The 15,145-nt window shown below is 37.0% G+C and overlaps 1 protein-coding gene across 1 annotated transcript in view; it reads right to left on the bottom strand.

Annotated features, from left to right (window-relative positions):
- klhdc3 (kelch domain containing 3) overlaps nucleotides 1-13,989 on the bottom strand; it is a 32,399-nt gene extending 18,410 nt beyond the window's left edge. Inside the window, exons 1-8 of the mRNA XM_028007279.1 lie at nucleotides 13,858-13,989; nucleotides 11,969-12,211; nucleotides 9,055-9,231; nucleotides 8,741-8,856; nucleotides 8,586-8,657; nucleotides 6,673-6,886; nucleotides 5,890-5,976; nucleotides 3,360-3,468 (exon numbers count right to left, since the gene is read on the bottom strand). Of these exons, the coding sequence (XP_027863080.1) occupies nucleotides 3,360-3,468; nucleotides 5,890-5,976; nucleotides 6,673-6,886; nucleotides 8,586-8,657; nucleotides 8,741-8,856; nucleotides 9,055-9,231; nucleotides 11,969-12,122 (929 nt within the window). The 5' untranslated portion in view covers nucleotides 12,123-12,211; nucleotides 13,858-13,989. The remainder of the gene's footprint in view (nucleotides 1-3,359; nucleotides 3,469-5,889; nucleotides 5,977-6,672; nucleotides 6,887-8,585; nucleotides 8,658-8,740; nucleotides 8,857-9,054; nucleotides 9,232-11,968; nucleotides 12,212-13,857) is intronic.
- Nucleotides 13,990-15,145: the final 1,156 nt, after the last annotated feature.

Below are 15,145 nucleotides of genomic sequence, written 5' to 3'. Positions count from 1 at the left end.
AAATGTAGACAATAAATTTCAACACAATTTCCTTAGACAACCCAGCAAAATGAGGAGGCCCAGAAAAAACACAAGCAAAGTGTCCAGAAGATAATTCATGATTGCCCATGTGAGCATTTGTCAAGGTTGCGGAGACAAACACCCAATAACTTTTTACCCCATTTAACTGCTCTTCTGCAAAAATAAACAAGACAGAGCGGAAATGGGTGATTATAAAGCCAATATTTTCTCTAAGTAAGTGGTCTGTAGTGAAAAACCACCTGCTATTGATGCAAATCATCCCAGGAATTAAAAAAACTAATGAAGCGTAATAGAACAACTTTCGAAGTAAAGCAGGCAAATGAGTTCGATAAGAAGCTGTTAGGGTTTGTTTGTGTGTCTAGTCTGTGCATGTGCTTATGGGACTTCCTGTGTGTAAGAGGCTTAAGTGAGCTCACACAAACAAATGTGCAATTCTAGGTAAAAGAACCTGTGTGGTCAGCTTTCTTATGGGCTGGGAGGATAAAGCAATCATTTGTACAGTAACTGAAAACTACATCTTGGCAGCATTTAAAACCACAGAACATCTGCTTAGCAACAAAATCCTGCGTATTAGAAATACAAAACAAAAACAAAAGATTTTTTTACAGGAATACCAAGGGTGAAGGTCTGCATATGTTAACCAAGAGTCTTAAATTGCTTGGGATTTTAAACAGGATGTTGGAGATATTCTGCAATGTTTGATTTCTTCCTCTTCACACTTCATCAGCTCAAACACACTCCCCTCTGCAGACTCGTCTCTATCTGCTCTCAACAGGAAATCATGACTCCTAAAACTCAGACTAATCCCAGAGGAAATCCAAAACCATAGAGGGGCTTCTAATTATTTTTTCATTCTTATTTTGTGTAGCTTTCCATCTCACAACCCTGTCAAAAACTAAAACTACAAATTTGTTGTTTTTATTGTTCAGCAAAGAATTTGCAGCTCATATTTATTATTCACATTTTCCAAGATATAACATCAGGCTTCTAAAATTAAAGAATAAGAGAAATGTGTTGCTCAACATTATAGCACAAAAGTATTCATATTCTTTTCACACATTACATTAAAATCACACAACTTAATTAATTTTATGTGACATATCATCACAAACTAGTGCAAAAATATCAAGTATGAGGAAAGTGACCCGTTTTATTTTTATATATATAAATATCAAAAATAGCAAGAAGGTCCTGTGTCATGGCATAGCTCTAAATCAGTCAGATCTGACTGAGAGTGAATATGTGTGCAACTATTGTCATTTCTTTCCCCAGATTTCCAACAGGATTTCAGTTCAAACTTTAACTTGGCCATTCCAACACATCAACATACTTTGATCCAAACCAGGGGTTGGTAACTCCGACCAGGCTCAGAACCAACTGTGCTACAGGTTTGTGCAGCTCATCCAGAGTTACCATAAGCCTCTTGAATGTGGGCTTGAAAACAAATAGATGACAAATAACATGAGAAAACTAAAGACATTCAAGGACTACAAACATTTCTGGAAGTCACTGTATGTGGTGAATTATAAAACTTTGAAAGAATTCCAGCCTTTGGACCCGTTTTCAGATTCCTGTAGATGCCGGTAGACAGAGTGGAGCTCAGAAGACCTTATCCACGGCTCTCTCAACCGTTGTCAGGTTGTCCCCGTGGGGTCTGCCTGATAACAGTAGCATTGTTGATAACACTAGCCCAGGACTCAGACAACTTTAGACCATGCCAACGCCGTAAGCTGCCTCATTAATCTGCTGGCTACTGGCCTATCACAAGTCCGTCACCAGCCCAGCGGCACCTAACCAGCTTCAAACCACTGGCTATCACTACTGTCTTACAAGCAACAAGGGGAATAATCAGCCTGCTGTCTACAGGCGGCAGACCCTCCACTTTGTTGTACAAAAGAAACAAAGTTCTTCTTAGTCTTTGCTTGCTTTCTTAATAAAAAGAGTCAGAACAACCCTTGTTTTTATGTTCAAGAAGGATTCTATGTATTTATGTCTTTAGTCAACTAAAAATTTTATACAAATTCAAAACACTAAACTGTTTTTAAATTATTTCCTGGAAGAACCAGAATTTGTTTTAACATCTTTCAGGTGTGAAAACAGCCACTGTCTTCTTGTTGGACTACCACAGACGGAGCGATTCAGTAATTATCGGAAATGTAGAATTAAATCATCTTGATTTTAGGTTTAAAGAAGTAAGATTTTGTAACTTTCAAAAGTCTTCTGCTGCGACAGACTGGCGACCTGTCCAGGGTGTACCCCGCCTCTCGCCCGGAACGTAGCTGGAGATGGGCACCAGCAACCCTCCCGACCCCATTAGGGACAAGGGTGAACAGAAAATGGATGGATGGATGGAAAAGTCTTCTGTGGGTTTTCTAAAAGTCCTTTTTAAGGTTTTTCCCATTTTTTAGGCAAAACGAGCAAAGATAACCATTTGACAAATATCTCTTATGTGTCTATGCATGGTATGCTATACAATTAAGGGTAGATATGATTACCAGTTGGCATTATAAAATAAATATAACTGTTGAATTTAATGTATAATTATAATACAATTTGACTACATTATTTGACTGATTTGATTATATTTTTTCAGAAATTTTAGCTTTCTTGTAAAGTGCCTCAAGAAAAAATTTGTTGAAATTTTGTTGAAAAAAAATGCCATACCAATAAACTGACAGTAATACAAAGTTTTTACTGTAAATAACATTTACAGTAAAAAGGTATAACATTGTTTCTCATTTTAGTTTAATTAAACCTTTTAGCTTAATATGTACAATAATTTGACACACAATTGTCCAAAGAATACCAAATGTAGAAAGTTTGTATTATTAATTAATTAATTTAATTTTACTTTATTCATCCCAGCAGGGAAATTTTTTCAGAATTTTTTTTTATACACAGATTAACACACACACGACGGGAGCTGCGTCTGCAGGCTGAGCCGGCGCCATTTTTGAAGGAGGACATGCGGCAAAGGTTGTCGGGACCGGGAGTCGAACCCGTGACGTCCGCGGGTCTAAGGCCTCCAAATGTGGGGTGTGCTAACCCCCTGCGCCACCACAGCACATATCCACAAACCTCAACACTAATCAAATTGGGGCCAAGCTGTGGTTGTAATTATGTTTTTTTTGCATCATTGCTCGTCTTTGTTACATGTATTTCCATCAATACTTTTCAAAATAAATAAATAAATTTACAAATATATGTAAAAAAAAAAAAAAGCCTAAAAGTGTCATTAATTTTTTTAATGCATGGATAATTAACTGTTTAGGAAGAAGACACTGGTTGGCTTATAAAAGTTATAAAAATATGATAAATGAGTAGAAAAATTTTCTGACCTTGTTCCTCCAAAGAGGACGATTCGATCTCCGACCATACAGCAGCACTGCCGCCGCCGTGGACACGGGCCTTTCCCCTTTGGCTCTACCTTCTTCCACAAGAATTGCTCTGTTGTGTGGAAATTCAAGAAAAAAAATCAGGTGAGCCACAACAATATAAAAGAAGACAACTTAATAATTCTTAAAGTCAGACTCATTTACATTAAACACAGTAAAAATAAAAGTAATCTTGGGCGCATTAAATGATGATGTGCAAGATAGAAATTCTCCATCACTTCAGCTTACATAATCTAATAGTGATTTCTTTACTGCTCCTGCACTTCATCAGCTTCCTTCATTAAAAACAATTCTCACAGTCGAACAGCAATTAAAAAAAGAAAATATTTCATCTTCAAGTGAACAACGTGCGTTGAGAAGTATTGTCTCATTTATGTAAATAATATACTGCAGCCTCTGTCTGAGAGAGCTACATATTTTCTTCTTAATGTCTTGTTTATGTATACATTAAAAAAACACTGCTGGGACACGGATTAAAGTTTTAAGATCTTGTGTTGATGTCTTGCTTTTATTCACAGAAACATAATGGCTGGATGGAAAACCGAGACAGAATTTTCACCACCCATAAACAACAACCTTCACATTTCAGCTCCTTTCTGCCGCTCTGAATCAGAATGATGATGATGACGTTGAGGCTTCCTTGTTTGCTCCATAAAAGGCTTAAGTGCAGCCTCACAGTCTCATCCTCAATCATCACCACATCTCTATAGCAACCTGCCATTCAAACCTGGAGCGTTATGATTGTAATCAAGGTGCTGCCATCTAGTGGACGGCAAATAGTTTGGATAAATAGCAGAGATCTGTTTAAATGCATCACTCTGTTTAAATGACTTTAATAGTAACTATACATGGTTTTTATTCTGATAAGAGTGTGAAAATGGCCATTTGTGAAATTTAATGCAGCCCCCTTTACTCTGACACTAATAAATAAAATCAAGTGAAACCAATTCCCTTCAGAAGTCACTTAATAAACATCAAGTGTGAATATGTGTAATTTAAGACGGAAACAAAAGCAGACAAGTCAGGAATAAAGAAGTTTTAAGCAGTGTTTGAATTGTGTAAATAAGTCATATGAAATCCACTTTACACATAATAATTGACAACTCATTAAACTTCGCAAACCCAAAACAGGGAAGAAACTTAAGATAATTTCTGTAATTGATTATTCAATCAAATATTCCGATGATTAATTGAATAAAAAAAAAAACATTCATACTGTGCAGATTACACTATATTCTAAATACATTAAATGATGCAAATAAACAAATGATTAATTTTCATTTTTTTAAACATAATAAACATTTTATTGCCTAAAATGCAATAACAAAGCATTCTTTTAGCATAAGCTTGATTATACCAAAGCACAGGATGCAACTGCATCTACTTTTGAAGAAAATAATTCTAACATCAACACGTGAAAAGCCACCAGATTAGCAGAAAGGCTATTTTTTGATTAACCAATTATTGAGTAGCAAAAAGTGCTTACTAGAAGATTTTTATCTTTACAGAATTTTAACGAGGAGAAGTTAAAACTAGGCCACTTGAGGAGTCATGAGAAGAGGAGATTTACAGACAAAGAAAGTTTTTCATCCTAAAAGCAAAATGCCTGTATTTTTTTCAGTATTGCCTTAATAACTGCTCTGGCTGTGTTATCAGTAGATGGCCTTTCTAAGTCTGTATACTCCAGTTAACTATTAATCAGTTTCTAAATTACTTGACAATTATTTCAAAAATCAATTCATCATGATTAAAATTATTAATCATCTCAACCCTAAACCAAAGAACTTTCTTTTTTTGGAGCTGACGGTGGTTCTACCAAGTGTTGACTCAAGGGGGTTGAACTGAAATGCACACCACACTTCTTAGATTTTTTTTTCATAAAAATTATTTTAAAATCCTGTAACTTTTTCTTGCAAGTCACTATGCTCTACTTTGTGTCGGTTTAATCGCAAAAAATACCAACAATTTACACCGACGCACAAAATGTGAAGACAATCATGTCTGATTTTAACATGATATAGAAAAATAACTGATAAATAATCAGAAAACCACGGGTGTGTTGCTTTAGCTATAACAGCAATGTTTTTGTTGCAACAACAGCACATTTCATTCCCCAAGGGAGAGCAATTAAAGTGAGTTGAGAGCTGACATTTGTCAGAGTTATTGTCAGGTTTTCATCTGAGTGCTTCTGGACCAACAGATATGGCATCTGGGTAACACTATGCACAATGAAAAGGGAGCAGCCAGACAACATTGTGAAACTGGCGATGATGTAATAAGGCAGGGAATGATTGTCTGCAGATAAAAGACAAAAAGTGGGGCAGTGCAAATAAGCGCAGCAATGGCTGCATTTCCGCTAGACATCAGCAGTAATGACACATGAAGGAGGAAAAGCTTCCTGGAAAGACAGATCAGCAGCAGACAATAATATGACACCTTTGTCCAGATAGATTTAAGATGGAAAACAAATCACCTGGATTAAACTTCCAAAGGTCGTTGAAGTGCCGGTCCAGGCGGGCATTGTAGCCTCCAAATATGTAGAGCTCTCCACTGTAGCAGACTGAACACAAATCAACAGTTTTGTGACTCGTCACAAAGATAAACAGTTAAAAGAATATGGCAACATATGAAATGCTAGTAAGAAAAGTACAACCATCATGGATATGAATGTAATTTATTTGGGTCTTTTTTGTAAACAGTAAACTACTTCAATGGATTTTCAATTCAAGAAGTTTTTCAATTTATTGTGGATTTTTCTCAAATTCTCACAGGCATGAAATTGAACATTGAGGCTAAAATGAATAATTTTCCCTAAAACTATTTTGGTAAAAACTCTGGTTGAGTATTTGGTCACTATTCTTATCAAAGTTAGAAGAGTTCATTTTTATTTGTTGGTTTCCACACATTTGTGGTGGTGTATATACAGTATTTGAGTCTGATAAAATCAGTTGTTATGCAACAGAGTCAATTTTTGATTCTGTTTGAATTAGAGAAAATCTTGAAAAAACAAAAAGTTGTTTAATAATCCCACCCTGGAAAATATAGTTCAAATAAGTTATTAAAAGTCAAAATATTAATATGACATATATCCGCAACATGAGTGTATGCAAGCTTCTGACTAGAATGGTACACTAGTTCTTTTTATACTTTCATCACATAAATATGAGAATAGAATAAAAATTATAATCTTAATATTGGACAAGTAAAATCCAAAAACAGATGCAACACACATTATTTGTGCATGTTTATGTCTTACAGGCTGAATGACTCCTGCGTCCCTCTGGCGACAGCTGTGTGGTTGGGGTGCTCAGCCAGCAGTTGGTCTCTGTGTCGAACACTTTGATCTTATTGCAGTAGATCTCATTGTTGGAGTGGAAGGGGCCAAAGCGGTCTGCCCTCCCTCCAAACACAAACATTTTTGTCCCAATGATGGTGGCTGAGTGGAAGTCTCTCCATCGTGCCGGTGTGCCCTTGGAAAAAAAGAAAACAAACATGATTGATGGAGGTGCTGAACACATTATCCAGACTTTTTATATTTACTGTGCATTGAAAAAGTATTTGTCTCAAGAAGTATTTTTTTTTGACAGCTCTATTCATATGAGCTGCTGCTACTTCACATATTTAATGAACATGCAGAATGCAACTAAAATTCACTTTTTATTTCTTATAAATTTTATTCCATCCATCCATCCATCCATTTTCTGTTCACCCTTGTCCCTAATGGGGTCGGGAGGGTTGCTGGTGCCCATCTCCAGCTACGTTCCGGGCGAGAGGCGGGGTACACCCTGGACAGGTCGCCAGTCTGTCGCAGGGCATAAATTTTATTCCCGGGTCAAAAAATAGAGAAATTGAAACATTGGTTTGATCTCAACTGTTTAGAAAATTGCCAGTTGCTCCACTTTTCGGACGTCCATCCAGTCGATCAATCATGGTGGTACAAATCAATTGGATTTACGTCTGGACTTCAACTAGGTCTCTCATAAAACATTATTTTGGTTTTTGTAAGCCATTTGGAGGTGAACATGCCGGTGAATTCAGACAGCTATGAAAATATTGGTCTTAAATTCCTCAAGAGTGATGTAGGAGACTCATCAAGAAGAATCACAAACACTGCTGCTGCCAAGGCTAGCACAAACAGGGAGTAAAAATAACCTTTTTATGTGTTTTATGATTTATTTATAAGGCATAAAATAAATGCCAAAATTGGCTGTAAAAAAATAAAAAACTATGATTGCTTTGATGTTTGTAAAATGACAAAATATACATTGTTGTTAGAGGCAGCCTTATATTTAATAGTAAAAATTAAAAACCTGAGGTGTTCTTTATTGGGCAATATTATTTTAAATTTACAGTTTTATGCACTTAAATTAAAAACTTGAGTTCAAATACAGTTCACAAACCCATTCTCACACTGACAGAAAAGGACAACAGCACCAGCTAGTGGAACTACTTACCAACTGCAAGATGAAAACCTAAATCTAAACCTCTTTTCAAACATCACTGTGTCGTAACAGGGACAGAGTTTATTAGTATAATACAGCTCCCTGTTGTTGCGAAAGAATAAACATGCAAAAGCAAAACTGTCTCTGTTGTTAATGAATAGCGCTTTGGGAAACAAAGAAAAGTCTTTGCTCCCTGCACATTCAGCTGGCCTGGAGCCATGCTAAAGCCTTTCACATGTCTGCATTTCCAGAATGTGCAGATGTTTTTTTCTTCTTTTCACCAGTTGTTATGCAAGGAGAGGAAGACAATAAAAGCCATTTGAGAATTCATAATAATAAGGCTCAGAAAAAGAAAAACTTTTAATTGTAAAAAGAACATGAGTCTTAGGAGAAAAGCATTCCTTTCACAATTACAATAATTCTCTCTTATATGGTGGCCCTGAGGTGCAAACAACAAAAACATACACATTGTTTCAGGTCTCCAACTGGGACATACCCTTTCCATTTTGTTAATGGTGTGTTTTTGAATTTGTAATTGTGCTTCGTTAATGTTGTGTTTTTGAATTTGTAATTGTGCTATGTTAATGTTGAAGTGGTTTGCACCTCAGGGCCACCTTGATATCAATACTTTCTCAGTTAGAAAATAAGATGAAAACTGTTGTTACTGTGTGGTACAAAACATCCTATCCGCTTTAAAAATAAGGACCAGCTGATGATTTTGACTCACTCTGGCATTAATTAGCGACCAAACCATGGTGGTGGTATCCAGACGGTGAATGTCATTAGAAAAGCAGTCAGCCTGAAACACCAAGAGGAGTATAACTTTAAATATTTATATTTCTCTAAAACGTAGGTTAAAAGTAAATACTGACACACACTCACCAGCTGTTCGTATCCTCCAAATATGTACATGGCCTTTCCTAGCACACAGGCTGAGTGGCCATCCCTCGCCCCAGGAACTGCCCCTGAAATCTTGGGCGTGAACCACCTGTGGGTATCTAAGAAGCGCAAACTGGTTAGAAAATGCTGACATTTAAATCATGTGCAACATCATAAAACCACTAGACACATATGCAGGTGTCACAGCTTTCCAACTTGACAAACGGTTTTGTCTGAAAGAACATTGACATCAAACGTGCGCACCTCAGAGGAAACACAGCCGCTCGACAGCACAAGTGAGACGAGGGTCTACTTACTGACATCAAAGGCGTACAGCACGTTGCAGGCCCCCTCTGTGTCGTTACGCCCGCCCCAGAGGTAGATCGTATCATCCAGCAGCACAGCTGTGTGGCCGTAACGCATGTACGGCACTTCACGAGCCCGTTCGTGTCCCCCCGTCCTCACTGGGGGCAACTTCATCCAGCGCAGAGACACTGTGATACACAGGTAGCCAACAAGAGCTTCATAAATGAAGTGAACAAGACTTATTACCATCTGCTATATAACTGGTCAGTACAGATTACTTGATCAGTGGTGTCCAAACCTTTTGCACCAAGGGCCAAAATTCCCAAGTTGAAAGTTCTCAGGGGCCAAAATTAGCTTTTTCTCTCCAACTCAAGACTTTTAATAAATTAAACCAGTGTCCACTGGAAAACATGTAAAAATTAAGGAGCTTTAAACCACTAATATTGTAATGAAACAAACATTAGTATGACATTTGCCTTCATTTTTATGGTTTTTAAACTTTTCAAATCTATTGTTTTTTTTCATTTTGTTGGTCTATAAAATGTTTTTATAGCATTTTTAATGTCTTTATTTCCAACAGCAAAAAATCTTTGCCTTGTTAAACCAAGTATAATGGATAGGGATGCCCTGTGGGTTTCAGGGTAAAAAGTATCTAGATCTTTGTGGAATGACAAACAAAATAAAAGCACTAATAAAAAAAAAATCTTTGTGTTGTACTTGATATTTTCTGTTTAAGAAGCTATAACCCTGCCATGGAAATGTTTACAAAACGTGTTCATTTCCAGAGGGCAAAATAATTTCTACTACTTTTGAACTGCAGTCAGGTCACAAAATTATTCCAAAGGCCACAAACAGTCTCTGAGTCGCACTTTGGACACCCCTAATCATTAGGCAATTTCCTCATCATAAAATAAATATTTAAAAAATGATACAGAAGTGAAAAGAAATATAATACCTGAAAAATACAAACCAGGGTGATTCAGATTGACAATCCAAATTTAACTGTATCTTAGGAGAAAAACAAAGGCTATAAACAATTGTAATGAAAAGGAGCACAGAGAGGCCAAATGGTAATAATCAATATTTATGGTGCGTTATTTACAATTAGCTTCAAATCTAGTTCTAGATAAACTTTTTAGGATATTCCAACGGCAGGTAAGATCACGCTACTTGAGCAACTGTTAAAGCAGCTGGCTGACCTCACAGAGGAAAAACCAATAGTATATGGGTCAGGAGGAAGCAACGGAACCAGTTCTATATGAGTCGGGGTGACAACTTTCAAGATAACAGCTGTGTTTGTGAGTTAGCAACTGAAAAACATCTGACGGGACCAAATAAACTAACCACAATGGAAATCCTGGAGCCTAACTGTTAGCTGCAGTGAAAGTGGTGGAGCTTAATCATAAGGGGAGGTTTCTGTCAAACCTCTCCTGTGGTTTAAAGCCTGTTTACTACAAGGCTGTGACTGGAGTGACTGGAGTTTTTTTTTCCTGTTTATATGGAGCACAGTAATGTGCATCTACACTTTTCACTCACTTTTTACTCACAAGGTCAATGTGAGTCATGAAAAAGACACTACGCGCAGGATAGGATGAGAAATAATCAAGCTGTTTTATTCTATAAAGAGCAAAACAGCTAAAAATATATAATATTCTGTATAAGTAAGCACACATAGTGCTCCGGTTGGTTGCAGGAGATGATTGCCCTTACAGATCTGGAAGTTTCTTTCAATTAAAAAGGTGTTGTTCCTTTCCACTGTTTTACCAGGTGACATAATAAAGTTGTTTTGAATCTATTGTACTACTGGTAATGTAACTGGATCTGCATCAGTTTATAATTGAAGTGTCTTGATTATACATTTTTGCATATTGATTTGATCTGTTTGTCTTGTAAAGTGGCATACGGTAACATTTGCTTTGAATTGGAGCTATAAAAAACTAATTACTAAATTCCAGCAGGTGGTGTTTCATATTTTATCTATGCACATCAATGTTATATTTAACATTTTTATATTTATAATAATCAGTTGGTTTGTTTATTTTAAAGCGACATGAATTACTGATGCTTTTGATATTAAAGAACTGTTTTTATATCATATGATGCATTGTTACATCCCCAAGGCAGTCTAGGGGTTTTGGAGGGGAGCTGTAACAATAGATAAACCAGGGAAAAAATGAAGAGATAAAAACCAGGAGGGTAAAGTTAAAGGGTTTATTCTTTAAGGAGGACCAGAAGAAGTCTCAAAGGTGAACATGAGAACCTAAAAGAAAGGGGAGAATAACAACAAAAACCGGGGTTTCTAGCAGACCAATCCTCCAACACAGCACCACAAAGCTGCAGCACACATGCTGCCCAATTGGCCAAGAGGCTCTGAAAGTCAGTTTCCCAGCTAGCCTCATACCCTGCTAATCAAGAGGCAGAGTGAAATCAGCTAGGCCTGCTTAACCCGCCGGAGCTCAGCAGCAACCTGAATTGGGAGGAAATCCTACATGCAGCCACCACTCCATGTAACATGCATTTTTTGCTAAAATAACCTTTGTAGAAATGCTGTGATACTATGAAACTACCGCATTTTTATTCAAGATCATTTTGCCTCGAGAACCTCAATCCAACCAATTCCCAGACATTGAGGCTTTTGCAGTAGCCTCAATAATTCCTACATTACTTTATACATTTATGACTACAGTTTTTATCTCCTGACATTATGACGTAAATATTCCATCTTACTTTCCATCATTCTAAGATTTTCATGCTTGGACAAGTGCTTAAGATATTAAAACTATACTTATTTTCTTTAATTTACAAAAAGTTAAACAACTGAGCCCCTAAATAGCCCCACTTACCACCTACAACAAATTATAGTTCTGCACACAATAAAACACGTGTAGATGTCATTTCAGATAAAAAATCATGTTCACTGCCTACCTGAGTTGAAGACATGCACATCGATCTGACGCAGCGTCTCGTAGTCCTCCCCAGAGCAGTAGCCCCCAAAGGAGTAGACCTTGTGCCCCACCGCCACAGCAGCATGGTTGACTCTCCGTGGCCCTCCTTCTAGATGCACCGACCAGCGCAACATTCCAGGCGCAAGCACCCCTTGTGATTGCGAGTCTTTAGACCATCACTTTATTACCCGCTTGGACCCAGACAAGTCCATACCATTGATTCCTGTAACCAAAACAGCAAGAGCTATATAGTTACTCCATCTGCAAGATACAACATAGGAAAGCCCAAGTGTAACTGAGCTCTGAAGTTGCTGACAGCCTCACAAGCCCCTGTTTCTAAGCTGGGAGAGTATTTTAAGAGGTGATTAGACCTACACCTACCAGTCCTCATTCTTTCTGTTCACTCCCCCTCTCGGGGACCTCCCGCTGGTTCCAAATACGTTTTTCAGTATGTCATAAATACATAAACTCAACCTTTTAGTGGAGTACCTTATCAATAAATAAGTTGTATTTCCGCAGGTGTGCATGAAATAAGCAGTCGCTGCTCAAATAGAGTTCATTTACTGTTTATAGCTATATTAAAGCACCTAATAGCATTTGTAAACTGTGAACTGGTCGTGTAAGTAATTGGCTTTGCATAATTATCCACCCATGAAATGCAAGATTTAGTTTCTTGCCTAAAATTTACAAAGAACAACAGTTACCTGAAAATATTTTCAATTGCTAATTTTGTTTGTGAGGAACAGAAAATGTCATGAGAAATGGAGAACCATTAATAATAATATTAGACATCAGCATGATTCAAAATATGAAACTGCCATCTGAAACACAAGTGGACTTAATAATAAACACTGTACTTTCTGGTTGTTTATTATGTCTCTATGGCCCAGTTACTCACTGACCTTCAACCTTTTGTCTGCTCTTAAAAATAAAATCCCCAGATGACTATTAAACATAGATGTCTATTTTGATCCCACATAACTTTTGAGTTGCAACAGGAGCCAATCCCGAGTTTAAGGGGAAATCGGTGTCAGTTTAACACATTGCTTTGTTTATCAGTCCATCAGTGTTTTGTGACAAGCCGTAGTCAACAAACTGCACGTATGTTCGGGACCACATTAGTCAAAATGACAAGTTATGTAAAGCTGAAAGAGGCTGTTCCCCTAGACTGATCTGAATATATCACAAAGAAACAAATAACATCTCGATTGTGCTACGTGTATATTATCTCGTGTGCCCAACTACAACTTTGACAACAATGGTAGCTGGGCAGCTTTTAACATCCTGACCTACTGATCTGGAAAACACTGATATCGGATGAGTTGCAATGGCACTGACAGCTGCCAAACCAGCCTCAATGTGTAATAAATGCAAGTCATACCACTTAATTCATTACGTGTACACCTGATATTGATCAGGAGTACTAAATAACACTTCAACGATTAGCCTAGATCCAGCTGCATTGAGGTTTTTCAGATAAAGCCAAGATAACGACTCACACAACAGCTACCGAGGCTGGCTAACGTTATCAGTTAATGGATAACACAAGCTATTGAAGATAAAAAAATATATATATCAAAAATAAAAACAGCGACAAAGCGCCAAGGTCAATTGTTTTTTAATATGCCCACGTTCACAACGTCCTCAGCGTAGCTTTTTAATAGCCACAGAAAGCAGCAGTTTGATACCCAGCTGTTGAGAAGCTAAGCTAAAGCTAATCAACTGAAGCTAACTGCCTGACTTAGCTGTTAGCTAGCTACCACTAATGCACAAAAACAACCAACAAGCAACTGCGTTTATTTCTTGCACTTGCAAAAGTCACAAATGGCTTATTTGAGAGAAGGTGAAACAGGTATGGAGTTTATCTACCTTTGGATTGAGGAGCTTGTCGTTAACTGGTGTTTATACAGGCAGAACTATCCAGTAAGAAGAGCCCTCACCGTGATGTCATGAAAGTGGAAGCCGGTGACCGTTAGCGCCATCTGTCGGAGGTGTGGAGGTTTTCATGTTCAGGAAGGCATGTTTTCTCAACCACAATCCTCCGCATGCATGTAAAAGAAATAACGAGTAGGAGGTCTGTCACTTCCACATGTTTTTCTACAAATTCGTGACATTACTGAGGACTAAAACACACAGTTATCTTAAATCAGTATCAGAATGAAGGACATACAAAGTAATACCGCAGATTTCCAAGTCAATAAAAATAGGTAAATCAGTCAAATATATTTTAAACACAGCAAATGATAAACAAATATCTGCACTTATATTCATTTTAGACTTTAAATATCAAAGTTTAACTTATTTTTTCCACAGCCTGGCTTTCAGTCAAACTAAACTTTAAACATTAAATTAGCCTAAGCTTTTCTTTTAGCTAAAAGGAAAAAAAAAAACATAAATACCAGTTAAATCTTACATTATTTGAGTGGTAACTGAGTCACATTTGTTGGCTGCCCTATTCGCTCACCCTTCAGTGACAGAGATCAGAACTTTATGGTCACTCCAAAATATTTACTACTTTCTCCCCAAACCACTTTGCAACTAATTATGTGGTATATTTAGGATCACTGGAAAACTGAGATATTGCTTCAGTAATTCCACATTATGTTCTTTCCTAATGATGCCATTTATTCTGTGACGAATGGCTGTGGGCTGAGCTTTCAGCTTTCTCATCATCATCCTCACAAGATGAGCAAAGATTGAATATGACTGATGCTGATTTTACTTTTTTTTTCCATCCATTGCTTCAACAGCTGTCATCTTCTCTTCTTTGCTGTGTCTATAGTGGTTGCAAGGTGGGTATTATTATTGTATTTTCAATCATTTATTGTGATAAATTTCATGTCATGATAACAATTTTGTTTCATTGTGTCACAATAAATTCCAATTAATGATGTTAGTTTTGCTATTTTCTCTACTGGTCAATATGAGATTATCAGTAAATATCAAAACATTTGAAAGTATAATTTAATGCAGTTACTGTGAGCAGTTTAGTGATGCAAATCACATTTCTTTATGCGATTGGTGTCTGAAAGAAGAATATTCCAAATGTTACGTTTTTCAAGAGCAGTATTTGTTTTTGTGGGGCTATGAGAGCTGCCATACTGTCACACAACCATACAGCTACCAAAAAAAGATGTAATAAATAGTTCTGATAGTC

The sequence above is a fragment of the Xiphophorus couchianus genome, chromosome 22, assembly GCF_001444195.1.
Source record: "Xiphophorus couchianus chromosome 22, X_couchianus-1.0, whole genome shotgun sequence".
In the NCBI taxonomy this organism is placed as follows: Eukaryota; Metazoa; Chordata; class Actinopteri; order Cyprinodontiformes; family Poeciliidae; genus Xiphophorus; species Xiphophorus couchianus.
Note: the sequence above shows the minus strand (reverse complement) of the source record. Positions and strands in the feature narration are given on the sequence as shown.